The sequence below is a fragment of the Petaurus breviceps genome, unplaced genomic scaffold (genome assembly GCF_028583685.1).
Source record: "Petaurus breviceps papuanus isolate PSGF00001 unplaced genomic scaffold, PetGlider_PUasm1.0 118, whole genome shotgun sequence".
Lineage (NCBI taxonomy): Eukaryota > Metazoa > Chordata > Mammalia > Diprotodontia > Petauridae > Petaurus > Petaurus breviceps.
In genome coordinates, this window is record NW_027185616.1 from 4985628 (window position 1) to 4999978 (window position 14351).

The 14351-nt window shown below is 40.5% G+C and overlaps 1 protein-coding gene and 1 long non-coding RNA gene across 7 annotated transcripts in view; one reads left to right on the forward strand and one right to left on the reverse strand.

The window, feature by feature from the left end:
• Positions 1–14351, forward strand: part of ABAT (4-aminobutyrate aminotransferase) — a 138561-nt gene that overhangs the window by 105282 nt on the left and 18928 nt on the right. For all 6 annotated transcript variants that reach the window (XM_069085496.1, XM_069085482.1, XM_069085512.1 and 3 more), the window contains 2 exons: positions 1881–1930; positions 9772–9852. In XM_069085496.1, coding sequence (XP_068941597.1) covers positions 1881–1930; positions 9772–9852 — 131 coding nt within the window. The remainder of the gene's footprint in view (positions 1–1880; positions 1931–9771; positions 9853–14351) is intronic.
• The window catches only part of LOC138159323 (uncharacterized), a 32796-nt gene that overhangs the window by 5066 nt on the left and 13379 nt on the right, over positions 1–14351 (reverse strand). The gene's annotated exons all lie outside the window — the stretch shown is intronic.

A 14351-nucleotide genomic window follows, 5' to 3' on the forward strand; every position in this document is an offset into this window, starting at 1 on the left:
ACACTTAGTATTCAATGACCAAAGTGAAAAATAGTCCCTGCCTTTGCAGAGCTTACATTGTTCTGTTAATCTGATTTTTATTCACATCTTTTTTTTCATATTGTCATTTAAAAACATATTCCATCTCCTCTTACCCATCAAATGATCTTTTGTAACAAAAATTTTTTAAAGAGAGGCGGAAAAGCAGTTCAGCAAAACCAGTCAACATGCCAGCCATGCCTGACAGCATATGTAACATTCTATACCCATAGTCCTTCATCTCTGGAAAAATAAAAATAAAAAGGAGGGGGAAAGGAAGATGAACCTTTGCTTGTTGTCTCCCCCATTAGACTGTAAGCTCCTTGAGGACAGAGACTGTCTTTTGCCTCTTATATATGCTAGCATTTAGCACAGTGATTGGCACACAGTAAACACTTAGTAAATGTTATTGACTAACAACTCTTCTCCCTCCCCAAGCTTTGTCTTTGCAATTACATAGCATTCAGTTTCTGTCTTTTTGTTGTTTCCATGTACATTGTGGTAATCATTGTCATTTTTTCTGGTTCTGTTTACTTCTGCATTAGTTCAAATACGTCTTCCTATGGAGCTTATGTTGTGTCTGTCACAGAACTGGGCATGTAGTTCTGGGCAATTCTCAACAAACAGCTGTTGATTTGACTTTGGAAAGGTGAGGTTGCTAATGGAAAAAGGGATGTTCTTATAATCTGGTTACATTTATTTTATGTAGCTATCTGGCTTCTCCCCCCCCCCCCCCCCCCCCCAGTACTGGGAACATAATAACAGTAGGTAACACTTCCTTGGGGCAGCAGATAAAGGTCAAATCCACCCTCAGACACTTACTAACTGTGTGACCCCGAGCAAGTCACTTAACTCAGTTTCCTCATCTGTAAAATAAGATGGAGAAGGAAATGGCAAACCACTCCAGTATCTCTGCCAAGAAAATCCCAAGCGGGGCCGCAAATAGTCAGAACTGAAAACAACTGAACAGCAACTGTTACACAGGGCGTTCCAAAAATCTCAGTGTAGTGTTTAAGCTATTAAGATTTACAAAGCATTTTCTTATGTTATTTCATTTGATTTTCCCCACCCCAAAAGCCTTTGAGGTAGGTGCTGTTATCCCCATTTTTAGAAGTTAAGTGACTTGCCCAGGGCCACATACTATCTGAAGCAGTATTCAATCTTTCTAACCTTAATTCCAGTGCTCAACCCACTATTTCACCTAGCTGCCACATAGTAGGCAAGCTCAGTAAATGTAAATTGAATTAAATTAGATTTCCAATCACTAAACAATTATGTTGGCTCCTTCTGTGTACCGGCAAGGTACCCTTGGACAATTTGCTAAATCTCTGATCCTCCACTTTCTGAGCTGTCAAATGGTGACAACAATAGTCATGATGAGATAAGTGGGTGGTGAAGAGTTGTGGATGGAGTGCAAGCCCTAAGTTAGAATCTTGTCTCAGACACTTAACTAGCCGCATGATTCTAGGAAAATCACTCAGCCTCTATCAGTCTCTGTCAATGAGTCAGCTGGATGGTGTGACAGAAATACAGCACTGGGCCTCGAGTCAGGAAAAATCCAGCCTCAGACTCTGTGTGATACTAGAAAAGTCACTTAACTTCTGTTTGCCTCAGTTTCCTCAGCTGTAAAATGGAGAATAAGGGGTTGAGATTCTGTCCAATTCTAATTCTAGCTCTATGATTCTATGATCCCACATTTGTTCTTTTTTTTATTTTTTCCCACATTTATTCTTAAGAAGAGATTCAGTACAGTATTTAGAGGGCCAGAGGTCAAACTAAGGCAGTATGTGGTCAAAAGGAAACAGGTTAAGGAAGTTTGGGTGCTCTTCTGGACTCTAATCACATCCTTCTCTCCCTCTCAGGTTACAGCCACCCTGCTTTGGTAAAGCTTGTCCAACAGCCCCAAAATGTGGTAAGTCAGTTGGCTTGTAGGGAAAAAGGATTCTATTTGTCTGGATTAGGCACGAACATGTAGAGGGATCAGCAGAGCAGGCCAGGACTCTCGGAGTTTATTGGGTGATAATGAAATGTGAGAATTTTTCTGCTCAAAAGCTTCTCCTTCTGAACAAGCTGGGTTTTAAATGTGAATGAATCAGATTGCACATGGATCTATTTCCTAGTCCTCTTCTTTATGAATTAGGAATGCTCGGGTCGGAATTCTTTTGGCAGCTGGGTGGGTGGTTTTTAGATTGGGTTTTTTTGCCAGTTGCAGCTTAACAAGCTCAGCTCTGTTTTGTTCTTTTAAGAAGGAACCAAAGTCCTCGGGAAAGTTTCTAATGAGGCCTATTTTGGGCAAAGCTGCAATGAGTTTATTTACTTTTGAAGAGCAATTTTTGTTTCTAAACTTTGTACAGATCCCAGATGCTATACCAGTTGGTGCCAAATGAATGTGTCAACAAACACTTCCAGTACATTTGGTGATGTCAGCGGTTGATAGGGATGGCGCTGTACTGATCAGGGTTTGACTGCAGGCTTTCTGAGGGAAGCAAGCCTGATTATCCCCTCTGAGCCATTCTGGATGCCCTATTGGAGTATTCACCTTGTCCTGCCCTGCTCAGTAGATAGTGCTGAGATCTAGTGACAAGTAATCCACATGTGTAGAATATTTTTAGAGTACTTTCTTCCCAACTCTGTTTAGGTATAAGTATTTGATAATAACCATAATTATATTAACAGTAATAATGATGATGCCACCCACTTGGATAGAAAGCCCTTGACTTGAAGCCAAGAAGACCTGAGTTGGAATTCTGACACTTACTAGGTTTGTGGCCCTGAGCAAACAGCCTGAACAACAAAGATTCCACATCTCTGAATGCCCAGTCACCTCCAAAGTTAACTGTAAATTCAGTCTATTCCAACCATCATGAATTTTTCTCCTTCCTCTAAGACAGGAACTAAGCAGGATAAGGTCATTTGTTTTTGTTTTTGTTTTTTTATTTTGGTGGGGGGTTTGGGAGAAGTTGTTAGTCTATGGAGAACTCCTAGTGAGAAAACCCCTTCTACCAATGTAGTTTAGAAGCTGTTCTGCCACTTAAGAGTCTTAGGAAGTTGCCTAGGGCAGAGATGTGAAACTAACAGCTGGGCCTAGCAAAAATCCCAGGGGAAAATTCCCTATCACAGCCAGCACCAGATTAGAATGTAATTGGGAAACACTTGACAAAAATACAATACAACATAGATAGTTAATTTGTGGTTGGTTTTCGAAGTCTACATGCAGCTAGCAGAGTTCTCTTTCTATTTGAGCTTGATGCCATTGGCCTAGGATACTCAGAAGTCAAATAAATAACTTGTCCAGGGTCCCAAAGCAGTCTGTATCACAGGTGGGACTTGCTAATTTTGAGTCCAGCTCACTGACCATTTCACCACACTGCCTCTCATTTAGAAATGCATTACAAGCATAATAAGCATGCATAGAGATGCACGTTATGCAGAGCATGGGTGAGACACAGGAGAATACAGTTTACTAACAGACACTTGAAACCAGCTAAACACATAACAACAAACTAAGTTATAGGGAATATTGAAGGAAAGACTTTCACACACAAAAAGAAAGGTGCCTCAGGAAATTAAACCTAGCAGCTATTCTTGGCAGAAGACAGAGCTCATTCTGTGTACTCCTCAAATTACCCATAGTGCCTTCCTGGCCAATGGACTCTTCATTAAAATGGATTTTGCAGACAGGAGAGTTAACTTTTGCAAGATAAATACAACCTCTTCTTTTAGTCCTTTACTCACAAAATTGAGTAAAAAGGAAAACTGAGCTAGTATGGTTTACTAAGTAAATTAAAAATCACCCAAAGAAATCTTTGACATGATGAGATGGAATTTCTTCACCCTGTTCACCCAGCTGAGGCAGTTTCATTGACCCAGCTGACTTAGTTTGCATGCTCCATAGATCCAGACTCACCTGCAGAAATATTAGTGATTCTGTCTGAGGGATCTTTCCTGTAGGAGGACTGTTGCATACTCCCATGGTATGATTCTTGGTGGGGAGAAATAAACCTCCCCATATACATGGTTTTAAGAATATTATTTATATCTTTCTGTATCTCAGAGGATCTAGAGCTTGGAGGTCACTTAGGACAGTTCCTTCATTTTCATAGATGAGGCTATGAGATTAAGTGTTCCCCAAAGTCATGTAGAAAATAAGGGAAAGAACACAAATTTAAACCAAGATCATCCTTTTCCAAATTCAGTATTCATTGCCCTTCATCAGGAGACCCATTCTTGGGGAACATTGTGAAAGTTAAGTCATTATAGGTAACCCTAGTTGATGAAATGGTATTTCTCCTGTGTAAGGACTGACTTACAGAAATTCACTCAAGCCAGGAAACCCCAAGAGTCTTGTCCATTTCCAAGGACTAGAGAAAGGCTTGATTCCCTGTTTTCACTGCCACCTTCTAAGATTAAGGGCTCTTAATTATAGGCCATAACCTATATGGTAGATTTCTGCTTAACTATTACACATTATAATAAGTGACCCTCCTCCTTTTACAGATGAGGAAACTAAGGCCCATGGTCCAATCACATACTAGAAAAATCACTAAATATATCGTTTGAATCAGCTCAACATATACTACAAGGAGGTCAAAGAGAGATACAGAAAATATATAGTAATGCCAGCAAAAATAACAACAAAACTCTAAGACAGCATGATTCATATGAAAGGAAGAGTCATGTGGTAAGACTGGAGTCCACCAGCCTGAACTCATATCCTTGCTCTGTTTTGAACAGTTCACAGCATTTTGAACTTCATGTGGTAGACATTAGGGAGCCCCTGAAGATTTCTGATGGGAGGACTGGCATGACTAGACCTATTCATAACAATGATCATTCTGGAAACAGTATTTAAAGATAGTTCCAGGGGAGGCATGCTGACCTCTAAGAGACTATTACAAACGACAGATGGATGCTAACAAGAGTTCATATTATAGGATAGTGGTAGTGGGAATAGAGAGCAGGGGACAGAGGAGAAAAGTTGTTGGGGCAAAAGCAACAGGATCTGGTAACTGATTGGATATGCGGCCTTTGAGATAGCGCAGAGAGAGCAGAGAGAGCAACTGAAATCCAAGTCAGGAGCTCAGATATGAGGTCATTGTGTTTACATAAAGGTATCATTGAAACCATAAAATTAGATGAGGTTAACAAGGGAGAGAATATAGAGAAGAAAAGAAAGTTGAGGATAAACTCTTGGGTATTATTCTTACTAAGGCATCACAAACCAATCAGTAAGCATTAATTAAGTGCTTATTGTATGCCAGGTACATACTTGATGTGAGAGATGCCAAGACAAAATTAATATTTCCTGATTTCATCAAACTTACATTCTCCTGGGGTGATACAAAACATATACAGATAGGTGAATAAAAGGTAATTTCAGGAGGTGAGGCACAGAACTAGCAGGCTTCATGTAGGAGCTGCTATCGAGCCGAGCTTTGAAAGAAGCTAAGGATTCTAAGAGTCAGAGTTGAGGAGGGACTTCATTCCAGGTATGCCAAGCAACCTGGGCAAAGGCACAGATACGGTAGAGGTAGCAAACAGGCAGAGGATGAGAAGCCAAAAGGAGTGTTTAGAGAGGCAGGAATCCTATCTGCAGAGTAGGATTCAGGATAAGGAGACAGGTACTTGTAAATTTTTTCTAAAAAAATAACAGATAATTCAAAGATGGAGGGCAGGATTTGTTGATTGATCATTGACAACCTTTGGGAAAGCATTTTCAGTACAGTACTGGGGATAGAATACAAACGCAAGAGACTGAAGAGAGAACAGGTAATAAGGAAGTAGAAATAGTGATTACAGATATTTTCAGGAAAATTAACAATGAGAGGTGAGAAAGGTGGAATGATAGCTGGGTAAATAGATTATACTTGTTTTAAAAAAGGACAGATGGGGCAGCTAGGTGGCACAATGAATAGAGAGCACTGACCCTGGAGTCAGGAGGACCTGAGTTCAAATCTGGCTCAGATACTTAACACTAGCCGTTTGACCTTGGGCAAGTCACAACACCAATTGCTCCATCTTCCCCCCTCCAAAAAAGCAAAAAAAATTAAAAAGGACAGACAATAGATAAGATACCTTACCCCTTACATAAAATCTTAAACCTAGAACTAGAAAGGACCTTAGATGCTATGGTATCTAATCCTGTTTTTTATAGATGAAGAAACTGAGGCCCTAGGAGGTTAAATAATTTACCCAAGGTTACATAGGTTATGAGCATCAGAGACAGGATCTGAACTCAGGTCCTCTGACTTCAGAGCCAATGCTTTTTCCACCAAATCATATGGCCTCCATAATGGGCAAACAATTGACTTTTTTCAGGATTGTTTATAGGCAGATGGAAAAGAGCCAGTGGAACAGGATAGAGGGACAAAAGAATACCATGTTATCACATGCAAATGATTTTTTTCATTCCATGCCAGTGATTAATGGCATTCTGAAGAAGAATGCTTTGATGATAGCTAATTTACATGTCATCAGAACCAAAGAATACCACGTTTATGTTCATTATGGAAAATGCCCTTCTCTTAGTTTCAGCATGAATCCTCGCTCAGGTTATTTCATTTTGCTTATATGCCTAACAAAAGGAAGCTCATAGCCCTTGGGTCACAAGATTTTTTTTTAATAAAGTCCCTAATTGCCCCCAAGTCAGGAAATATAAATATAGCAGTATGTTCTGTGCTCAAGCAGCAGCTCCAAAAAAGGGACCAGGCAGAATAGAAGGCTCTTAGTGCTGAGGAGACTAAGGGGAACCCAGAAGACCCCAGCAAGAAAAGAAAGGAGGTAAAAGGCCTAGCAGGTTTAGCTAAAGGCCTTTCCCAGGTAAACTGCCCAGTGCAAGAGGAACTTGCAGGGAACTCAATCTCTAGGAAACCCATGTTCAAAATGCAAAGGAAGGGGTGCTCTGAAGCATGAAACTGTAGAACTGACCTCAGGACCATTGTGTGACCAATAATGCCACATATTGGAAATGGGTTTCTCTGACATGAGGGAGCTGAATTGCTCAGGAGTCTGGTTGGGGTAGCTCCTCGACAAAGCATGCACCAATAGATAATAGAAGCAATAATTTCCTGCCTTGCCGCATCATTATCTCTCCTCCTCACTCTCTGAGCTTATAACAGGCTCAGAAATGGGAGCAGAAGGAAGGAGGGAACTTTGATAAGAACAGAGAATAGAGAAAAAAAATGTGTTCATAAACTCATATTTTGTTTGGGCAGCTTTGGAGCCAAATATTTTTATTTCATTTAGTGCTTATGGACATTCAGTAAATATTCAACCAAAAGTAAACTGTGCCCAGAGGGTTGATGATCTAATGCCAGAATTTATGCCCAAGGAAGGACATTTCTCTTAAAAAACAGATGCCTAAAACTAAATTTTTAAACTATTTTTTCAATCATGCTCTTGAATTGCAACAATATTAAAGTTCCCATTGTGTTTGTGTTGTGTTCTGATATTATATGACCCTGAATGATAGCTTCTCTTTGTGCCCATGAAGATAGAATTTTTTTCCCATAGTTTGGGCAAATCTATTGGTTTTAGAACACTAACAGAAAGGATTTCCTTCATGACCCTCCCAGGGAAGCTCACCTTCTTGCCTTTTCAACTATGTACATCAGAAATATTCCCATAATCAGTGACTAATAGGACAGCTGACAGCAGCTAGAATCACAGTGGGTCTGCATGTTTGACATTCCTTGTATAGTTTAGCCAGGAAAAGAAAGGCCCTCCCATGGATCTTAAGGCACTGTGAAAGCAGGTGTCTTCAGTGGGTGTAATGGGAATAGGAATTTTGGAGCTGGTGTTGAACAGTAGGAAGTCACTTGTTCCAAATCACTCATTCAGTTTCTAAACCTTTATTGATTACTTTTTTTTTTTTTTTTGCGCTTTTTTGGAGGGGGGAGGGCAGGGCAATTGGGGATTATGACTTGCCCAAGGTCACATGGCTAGTAAGTGTTAAGTGTCTGAGGTCAGATTTGAACTCAGGTCCTCCTGACTCCAGGGCCAGTGCTCTATTCACTGCACCACCTAGGCTGTCCTTGATTACTTCTAGCAGCCAGAACTGGTCCAAGGCAAAAAATTATATAGTAAATGAACAGTTGATCTTCACATTTCCCCTAAGCCTCCCTTTTCAGAACTTCCCCCATCCTCCCAGCCTGGCTGACCAAGGACATCTCAGCTAATTTAGTTCAATTCAACAAACATTTATTAAGTTTTGTGATGGTTAATTAGGTCATCTTTTGTCTCAGCCCTTATCTCCTCCTTAGTCATTGAATGGGAGTTGCCTCAGACAAACTGAGACCTGGGAAAGACTTTAATTTAGACAGACCAAAGTCACCCACTACATTCTGGGCCGTTGCCAAGTAGTCTTTTCTTTTGTCTTGCCACTGGAATTTGATGACTCTGGAGGAGAGAGTGAGGCTGATGATTTTGAGAAGCTCTGCCTCACTTAAATCCAATTTGCTCTCAAGTCAAGACATCACCCTATAATGTCATTGGACCTCTTTGAGAGCGAAGAATGAACAACCATCTGTTTAGATCCTAAATTATAAATTTTGCTTTTTTCCCCACCAAAATGCAGGCAGCATAGTATACAAAGTACTAGATTTGGAGTCAGAAGAAATAAACTTGAGTCTCAGCTCTCTCACTTGCTGTGTGACTTTGGGCAAGTCACAGTCTCTTTTGAATCTCACTTTCCTTATTTGCACAATGGGGATAATAATTCTTACACTTGGTTTGAAGAAAGGGCTAAGGATATTTTAAAGCACTATGCTAACATGAGTTATTATATACCTTCTGCTGGCCCCATTATCTGTGCTAACATGATGGTGGGTGCTACTGAGTTAATGTTACCTCTCCTGGATAAACAAAGGTTTCCTGGAAACATGGTGTCTAAGCCTAAAGCAGTCTTTTTTTCTAATTAATTAATTTTTAGTTTTCAATGTTCACTTTTATAAGATTTTTAGTTCAAAATATCCCCCTCCTCCCTCTGCTCCCCACTCCCAAGATAGCATGCAATCTGATATAAGCTATACATGTATGATCATATTAAATGTATTTCCACATTAATCATGTTGTGAAAGATAAAGCAGAATCTTTAACAGCACCTTGGCAGACCTGAGGGAAGCTCTTCATGCTCCTCAAATCATAGCACTTAGGACATAGTACACCTGCTTTGCTGACATAGCATCGGGTCCTGGAAGAAGGAAGTGATTATAGAGGCCATCTAGTCCAACCTCTGCATTATAAAGATGAGGAATCTGTGGTCCAGAGATGTTAAATGACTTAGCCAGTGTCACAGATTGAGCAGAGCAAGGATTCCAACCCAAGTCTGCTGATTCCAAATCAAGCACCTCTTCCCCACTACCACACTTGTTTTTATGCATACAATATTGTCTATCCCTTTCACCCTAAAGGGAACGTGTAACTACTAAGTAACTGAATAACCAGAACAGCTATAACACTTTGGCAAACTCATGCAAACCAAAAAGCACCAAAATAAATCCTGATGGGATCATGTTTTGTAATCTTCTTGTTCCCTCTCACCCATCCCTACAAAAATAAATAAATAAGTACATCTTATTGAAAGTACATCTAAATATGTATACGATAGACTGATTTGCAGTGGTAGCCAAAAACCATTGGTAGTTCATTTAATATGATAGAAAAAAAAGCAGTGATAAAATTGTTGCTGTTAAGGGATGTGCTGAAAGGCTATCAAGAGTAAAATTTGGAGAATTTACTGTTTCTGTTTTTCAGGGCACATTCATCAACAGACCTGCCCTTGGAGTATTTCCTCCAGAAAATTTTCCTGAAAAGCTAAAGGAGTCCTTACTTTCGGTAAGTTCATCATGAACACTTTGTGTTTGTTCAAATAAGGAAATCATTCCTTTTTTTTAGGAATATCATTCTTGACCTCTTTTAGATTCCAACTACACTTCTAGTGTATAAAGAAATCTCTTATACAGAGGTCATACATTGAGTTCAGGGCTGATAACCTAGCTCTAATTGGCCCGTGGGACAATTTTACATGACACAAGGGACACTTGCCAGCAGTAAGTCACTAAGAACCTGCTGTCCCCCACTTCATGACATTTGAAAATCAGCATCTTACATCCCCAGCTTGTCAAGGGGCAGAGACCTCATACAAGTATGCTCAAGAAAATGGAAAAAGATGGCAAAGATGCAACCATTGCTGATCTTCTGACATCATTTAGCCCTTTGATATACGCTGTGCCTAACAAGACTTCTGGCGAGTTATTTCACAACCCAGTGCATAATACTTACACCACAGAAAGCAACATAGTCACCAGACTTTCTGGATCTTCACTATTCTTGCAATTAAGATTTCTCACCTGTCTTTCTATTCCTCCATAAAGACATTTAGCTCCAGAGCCACAGAATAAGGACTACTTTCGAAATAATCACCTAAAGTTCTGGGTCTCCCTGTTTTACATCCTGTCTGTAGGCAGTCTCAGGATACAAGAGAGGCTGATTGCTTTCTGGCTCTCACAAGTCAGTCACCTTACCTCTGTCTCTCTGGCTACGTTAACACTTCAGTAGTTATGAATTGGGCCCAACACCACTTTTTTTTACAAATAGTAATTCTCAGTCATCAGGACTGCCCTATCACTTCATATCAGAAAAGCAGGAGTCAAAAATATATTTGCAGTTCAATTCAGTAAACAGTTCATTAGTATATACTATGTTCAAGGCACAGTATATACGCTGGGGTACAAAAACAAAAATGAGACAGTTATGAACTTTAAGAAGTTCGTATTCTTCTGAAACCGGACAATATAACAAGTACATAAATAAGGAAGTACAAGATTATCTGAGGAGAGAAAAAACCCTAACCCCTGCAGGAATTGGCAAAGGCTTCACAGAGGAAATGACACTTAAGCTGCACGTTGAAAGAAAATAAGGATTCCAGGCTAAGGATTGGGTACATTTGAGGCCTGGGGGGACAGCTTGTATATGTATGGAGACAGGAGATGAAATCAGCTAGCTGTCTAGTTTGGCTCTACTATAAAGTATGTGAAGCTTTAAATGTCAGGCTGAGGAGTTGGTGTTTTATTATAGAGGTAGTCGAGAGCTACTAAAGGTTTGTGAACAAGGGAATCACAAGAACAGACCTATACCTTAGGAAGAGTATTTTGCCAACTATATAAGAGAAGGGTTGGAAGCTGGGGCTCCAGTTGGGCTATTACCACAGTCCAGGGAAAAGGTGATAACGGCCTGGTTATGTGATTGAATTGAAGGAGATGGACCGATCTGGTGTGTTGGGAGATATAATTGCTTTTGCACTTGGTTAGATTTAGGGATGAAGAAATGGGAAGAATCTAGGATGACTGAAGTTGTAGATCTGAGTGCCTGAAAGGATGATGAAGTAGGAAGTAGGGACATTGTAGACAGTAGAAGTAGGGACATTGGGAAATAAGTTGGAAAATATCAACTGCATCCAGATTTTGATGCCAGACCAAGGAGTTTTTCTTATATAATTATAATTTTCTTATATAATCTTAACATCCTAGAGGCATTACAGAGCCACTGAACATTCCAGGGCTGAGAAGTAAAATGATCCTGTTTTTTAGGAATATAAATTTGGCAGCTATGTGCAGTTGGAATGGATAAGAGTAATAAATTAAGAGGCCACTGTAATGGATCTAGTAAGAGGTGATGAAGGGGCCCAAATCAGAATTTTGTTTCTGTGAATGTATGGGGAAGACAGGATTGACAAGTCTTGGCAACTGATTAGACATAGGGGAGAGAGGAGAGAGTGAAGAATTAAGCATAACTCCAGGGTTATAAACTTGGATGACAGGAAAGACAGTGGTACACCAGACAGAAACAGGGAGTGAGAAAGAAGGGTAGGTTCAAGAAGAAAGACAATGAATTCTATTTTCGACATAGATGTTGGAGATGCTTAAGTGGAGCTATCCACCAGGCATTAGTGATGTAAGACTAGAGCATGGGGCTTGTAGATGGAAATATCTACAGAAAAGTGGGAATTGAACCTGTTGAATTGATTAGATCACCAAAGGAGTGAGGATATAAAGACAATAGAAGTGGGCTAAGGAAAGAACTCTGAAGAAAAAGCTCCCTACAGAAAGGGCTGGAACTCTGATCATGGTCCACCAAAGGAACCAAGAAAAAACAATCAGAGGGGTAGAAGCACAGGAGAACAGTGTCATAAAAGCCAAGGGAAGGGGGGGCAGAGCCAAGATGGCGGAGTAGAAGCACAACCTTCCCGCGGCTCCAGCTTCCACCTTCCCCACTCCATGTAAAAGGGGACTCTAAACAAACTTTGCAGCTGCAGAACCCACAAAATGACACAAAGAAGCTAACCTCCCGCTGAGGACAGCCTGGCAGGAATCCAGCCCAGCACTGTGGGAGCTGAGCCCAGCCCCACCCTGAGGCGTTAGCCCCAGATCAGCAGCAGTTATGGCCGATTCCAGATTTATCAACACATAGATGCAAAGGACAAAGTGAGAGGCCAGTGCAGTCTGGACTTTGGGACCAATAAGTGGGAGTGCGTGGCTGTTGCCCCCCCCCAAGACAGAAGCCACTGCGACACAGCCAGCCAGTACCACGTGGCAGCTTCAGCTCCTGGCCTGCAGACTGTAGGGGGACAAAGTGACCAGTCTGAAGGGTAATTGCTCTTGCTTTAACCTGCTTGGATCTGGATTGCAGTCTAGGGTGGAGGTCCTGGGGTGTGTGACCAGCTTGCCAGAGCGTGTGGAGGCTTCAGAGAGGGCACCCAACTAGTACCTCCGGCAGCTGAGTAAACCCCAGCGTTTGGGACAAAATCTCCCCTGTCTGGTGGCAGAGTCCTACTGTGGCAAAAAGCCCAAAAGTCAAGTAATTGAGTGGCAACATGACCAGGGAAAGGAAGCAAAGCAAACAGAAGAATTCAACATTAGACTCCCTATTTTGGGGACAAAAAGGATCAAAGCATGGAACAAGAGGAAGACAGTGAAGTCAGAACTTCTGCACCAAAGGCTTCAAAGCAAAATATAAGCTAGTTACAGGCCCTAGAGGACCTTAAGAAGCAGATAAGAGAAGAGGAAGAAAAATTGAGAAGAGAAATGAGAATGATCAAGAAAATTACAAAATGAGAGTCAGCAGGCTGACTGAAGAAAATAATACCTTAAAAAATAGACTAACTCAAATGGCAAAGGAAGCTCAAAAAGGCAATGAGGAGAAGAATGCCTTAAAAAGCTGAATTTGCCAGATGGAAAAAGAATCTCAAAAGCTCAATGAGGAGAATCATTGCTTCAGAATTAGATTGGAGCAAATGGAAGCTAATGACTTTATGAGAAATTGAGATGCTGTTAAACAGATCCAAACAAACGAAAGAATAGAAGGCAATGTGAAATATCTCATGGGAAAAACCACTGACCTGGAAAATAGATCCAGGAGAGATAATTTTAAAATTATTGGACTACCTGAAAGCCATGACCAAAGTAAGAACCTAGAAATCATCCTCCAGGAAGTTCTCAAAGAAAACTGCCCTGATGTTTTAGTACCAGAGGGCAAAATAGAGGTTGAAAGAATCCACTGATCACCTCCTGAAAAAGATCCCAAAAAGAAAACTCCTAGGAATATTATACCCAGGTTCCAGAATTCCCAGATTAAGGAGAGAATATTACAAGCAGCCAGGAAGAAACAATTTGAATATTGTGGAAACACAATCAGGATAACACAGGATCTGGAAGCTTCTACACTGAGGGATCGAAGGGCTTGGAATATGATATTTGGGAGGTCAAGGAGCTGGGATCAAAACCAAGAGTCACCTACCCAGCAAAACTGAGTATCATGTTTCAGGGGAAAATATGGCCATTCAGTGGAATAGAGGACTTTCAAGCATTCTTGCTGAAAAAAACAGAGTTGAATAGAAAATTTGCCATTCAGATACAAGAAGCAAGAGAAACATGAGAAGGTAAACAGGGAAAAGAAATCATGAGGAACTTATCAAAGTTGAACTATTAACATTCCTACATGGAAAAACAATAATTGTAACTTATGAAACTTTTCTCAGTAGTTGAAGGGATTAGAAATATATATATACACATATATATGTCCATATATGAGGGTAAATGGGCATATGAATATATATGTGAATGTGTGTATATATGTTTATAGGTATACATAGAGGGCACAGGACCAATTTAACAGGAAGGGGTGATACTTAAAAGGTGAAATTAAGAGGTGAGAGAGGAATATAATGAGAGGAGATGGGGAGAGACAGAATGGGATAAACTATCTCATACAGAAGAGGCAAGGGAAAATGGTTACAATGGAGGGGAAGAATAGGAAGGCAAAAGGGAATGGGTCAA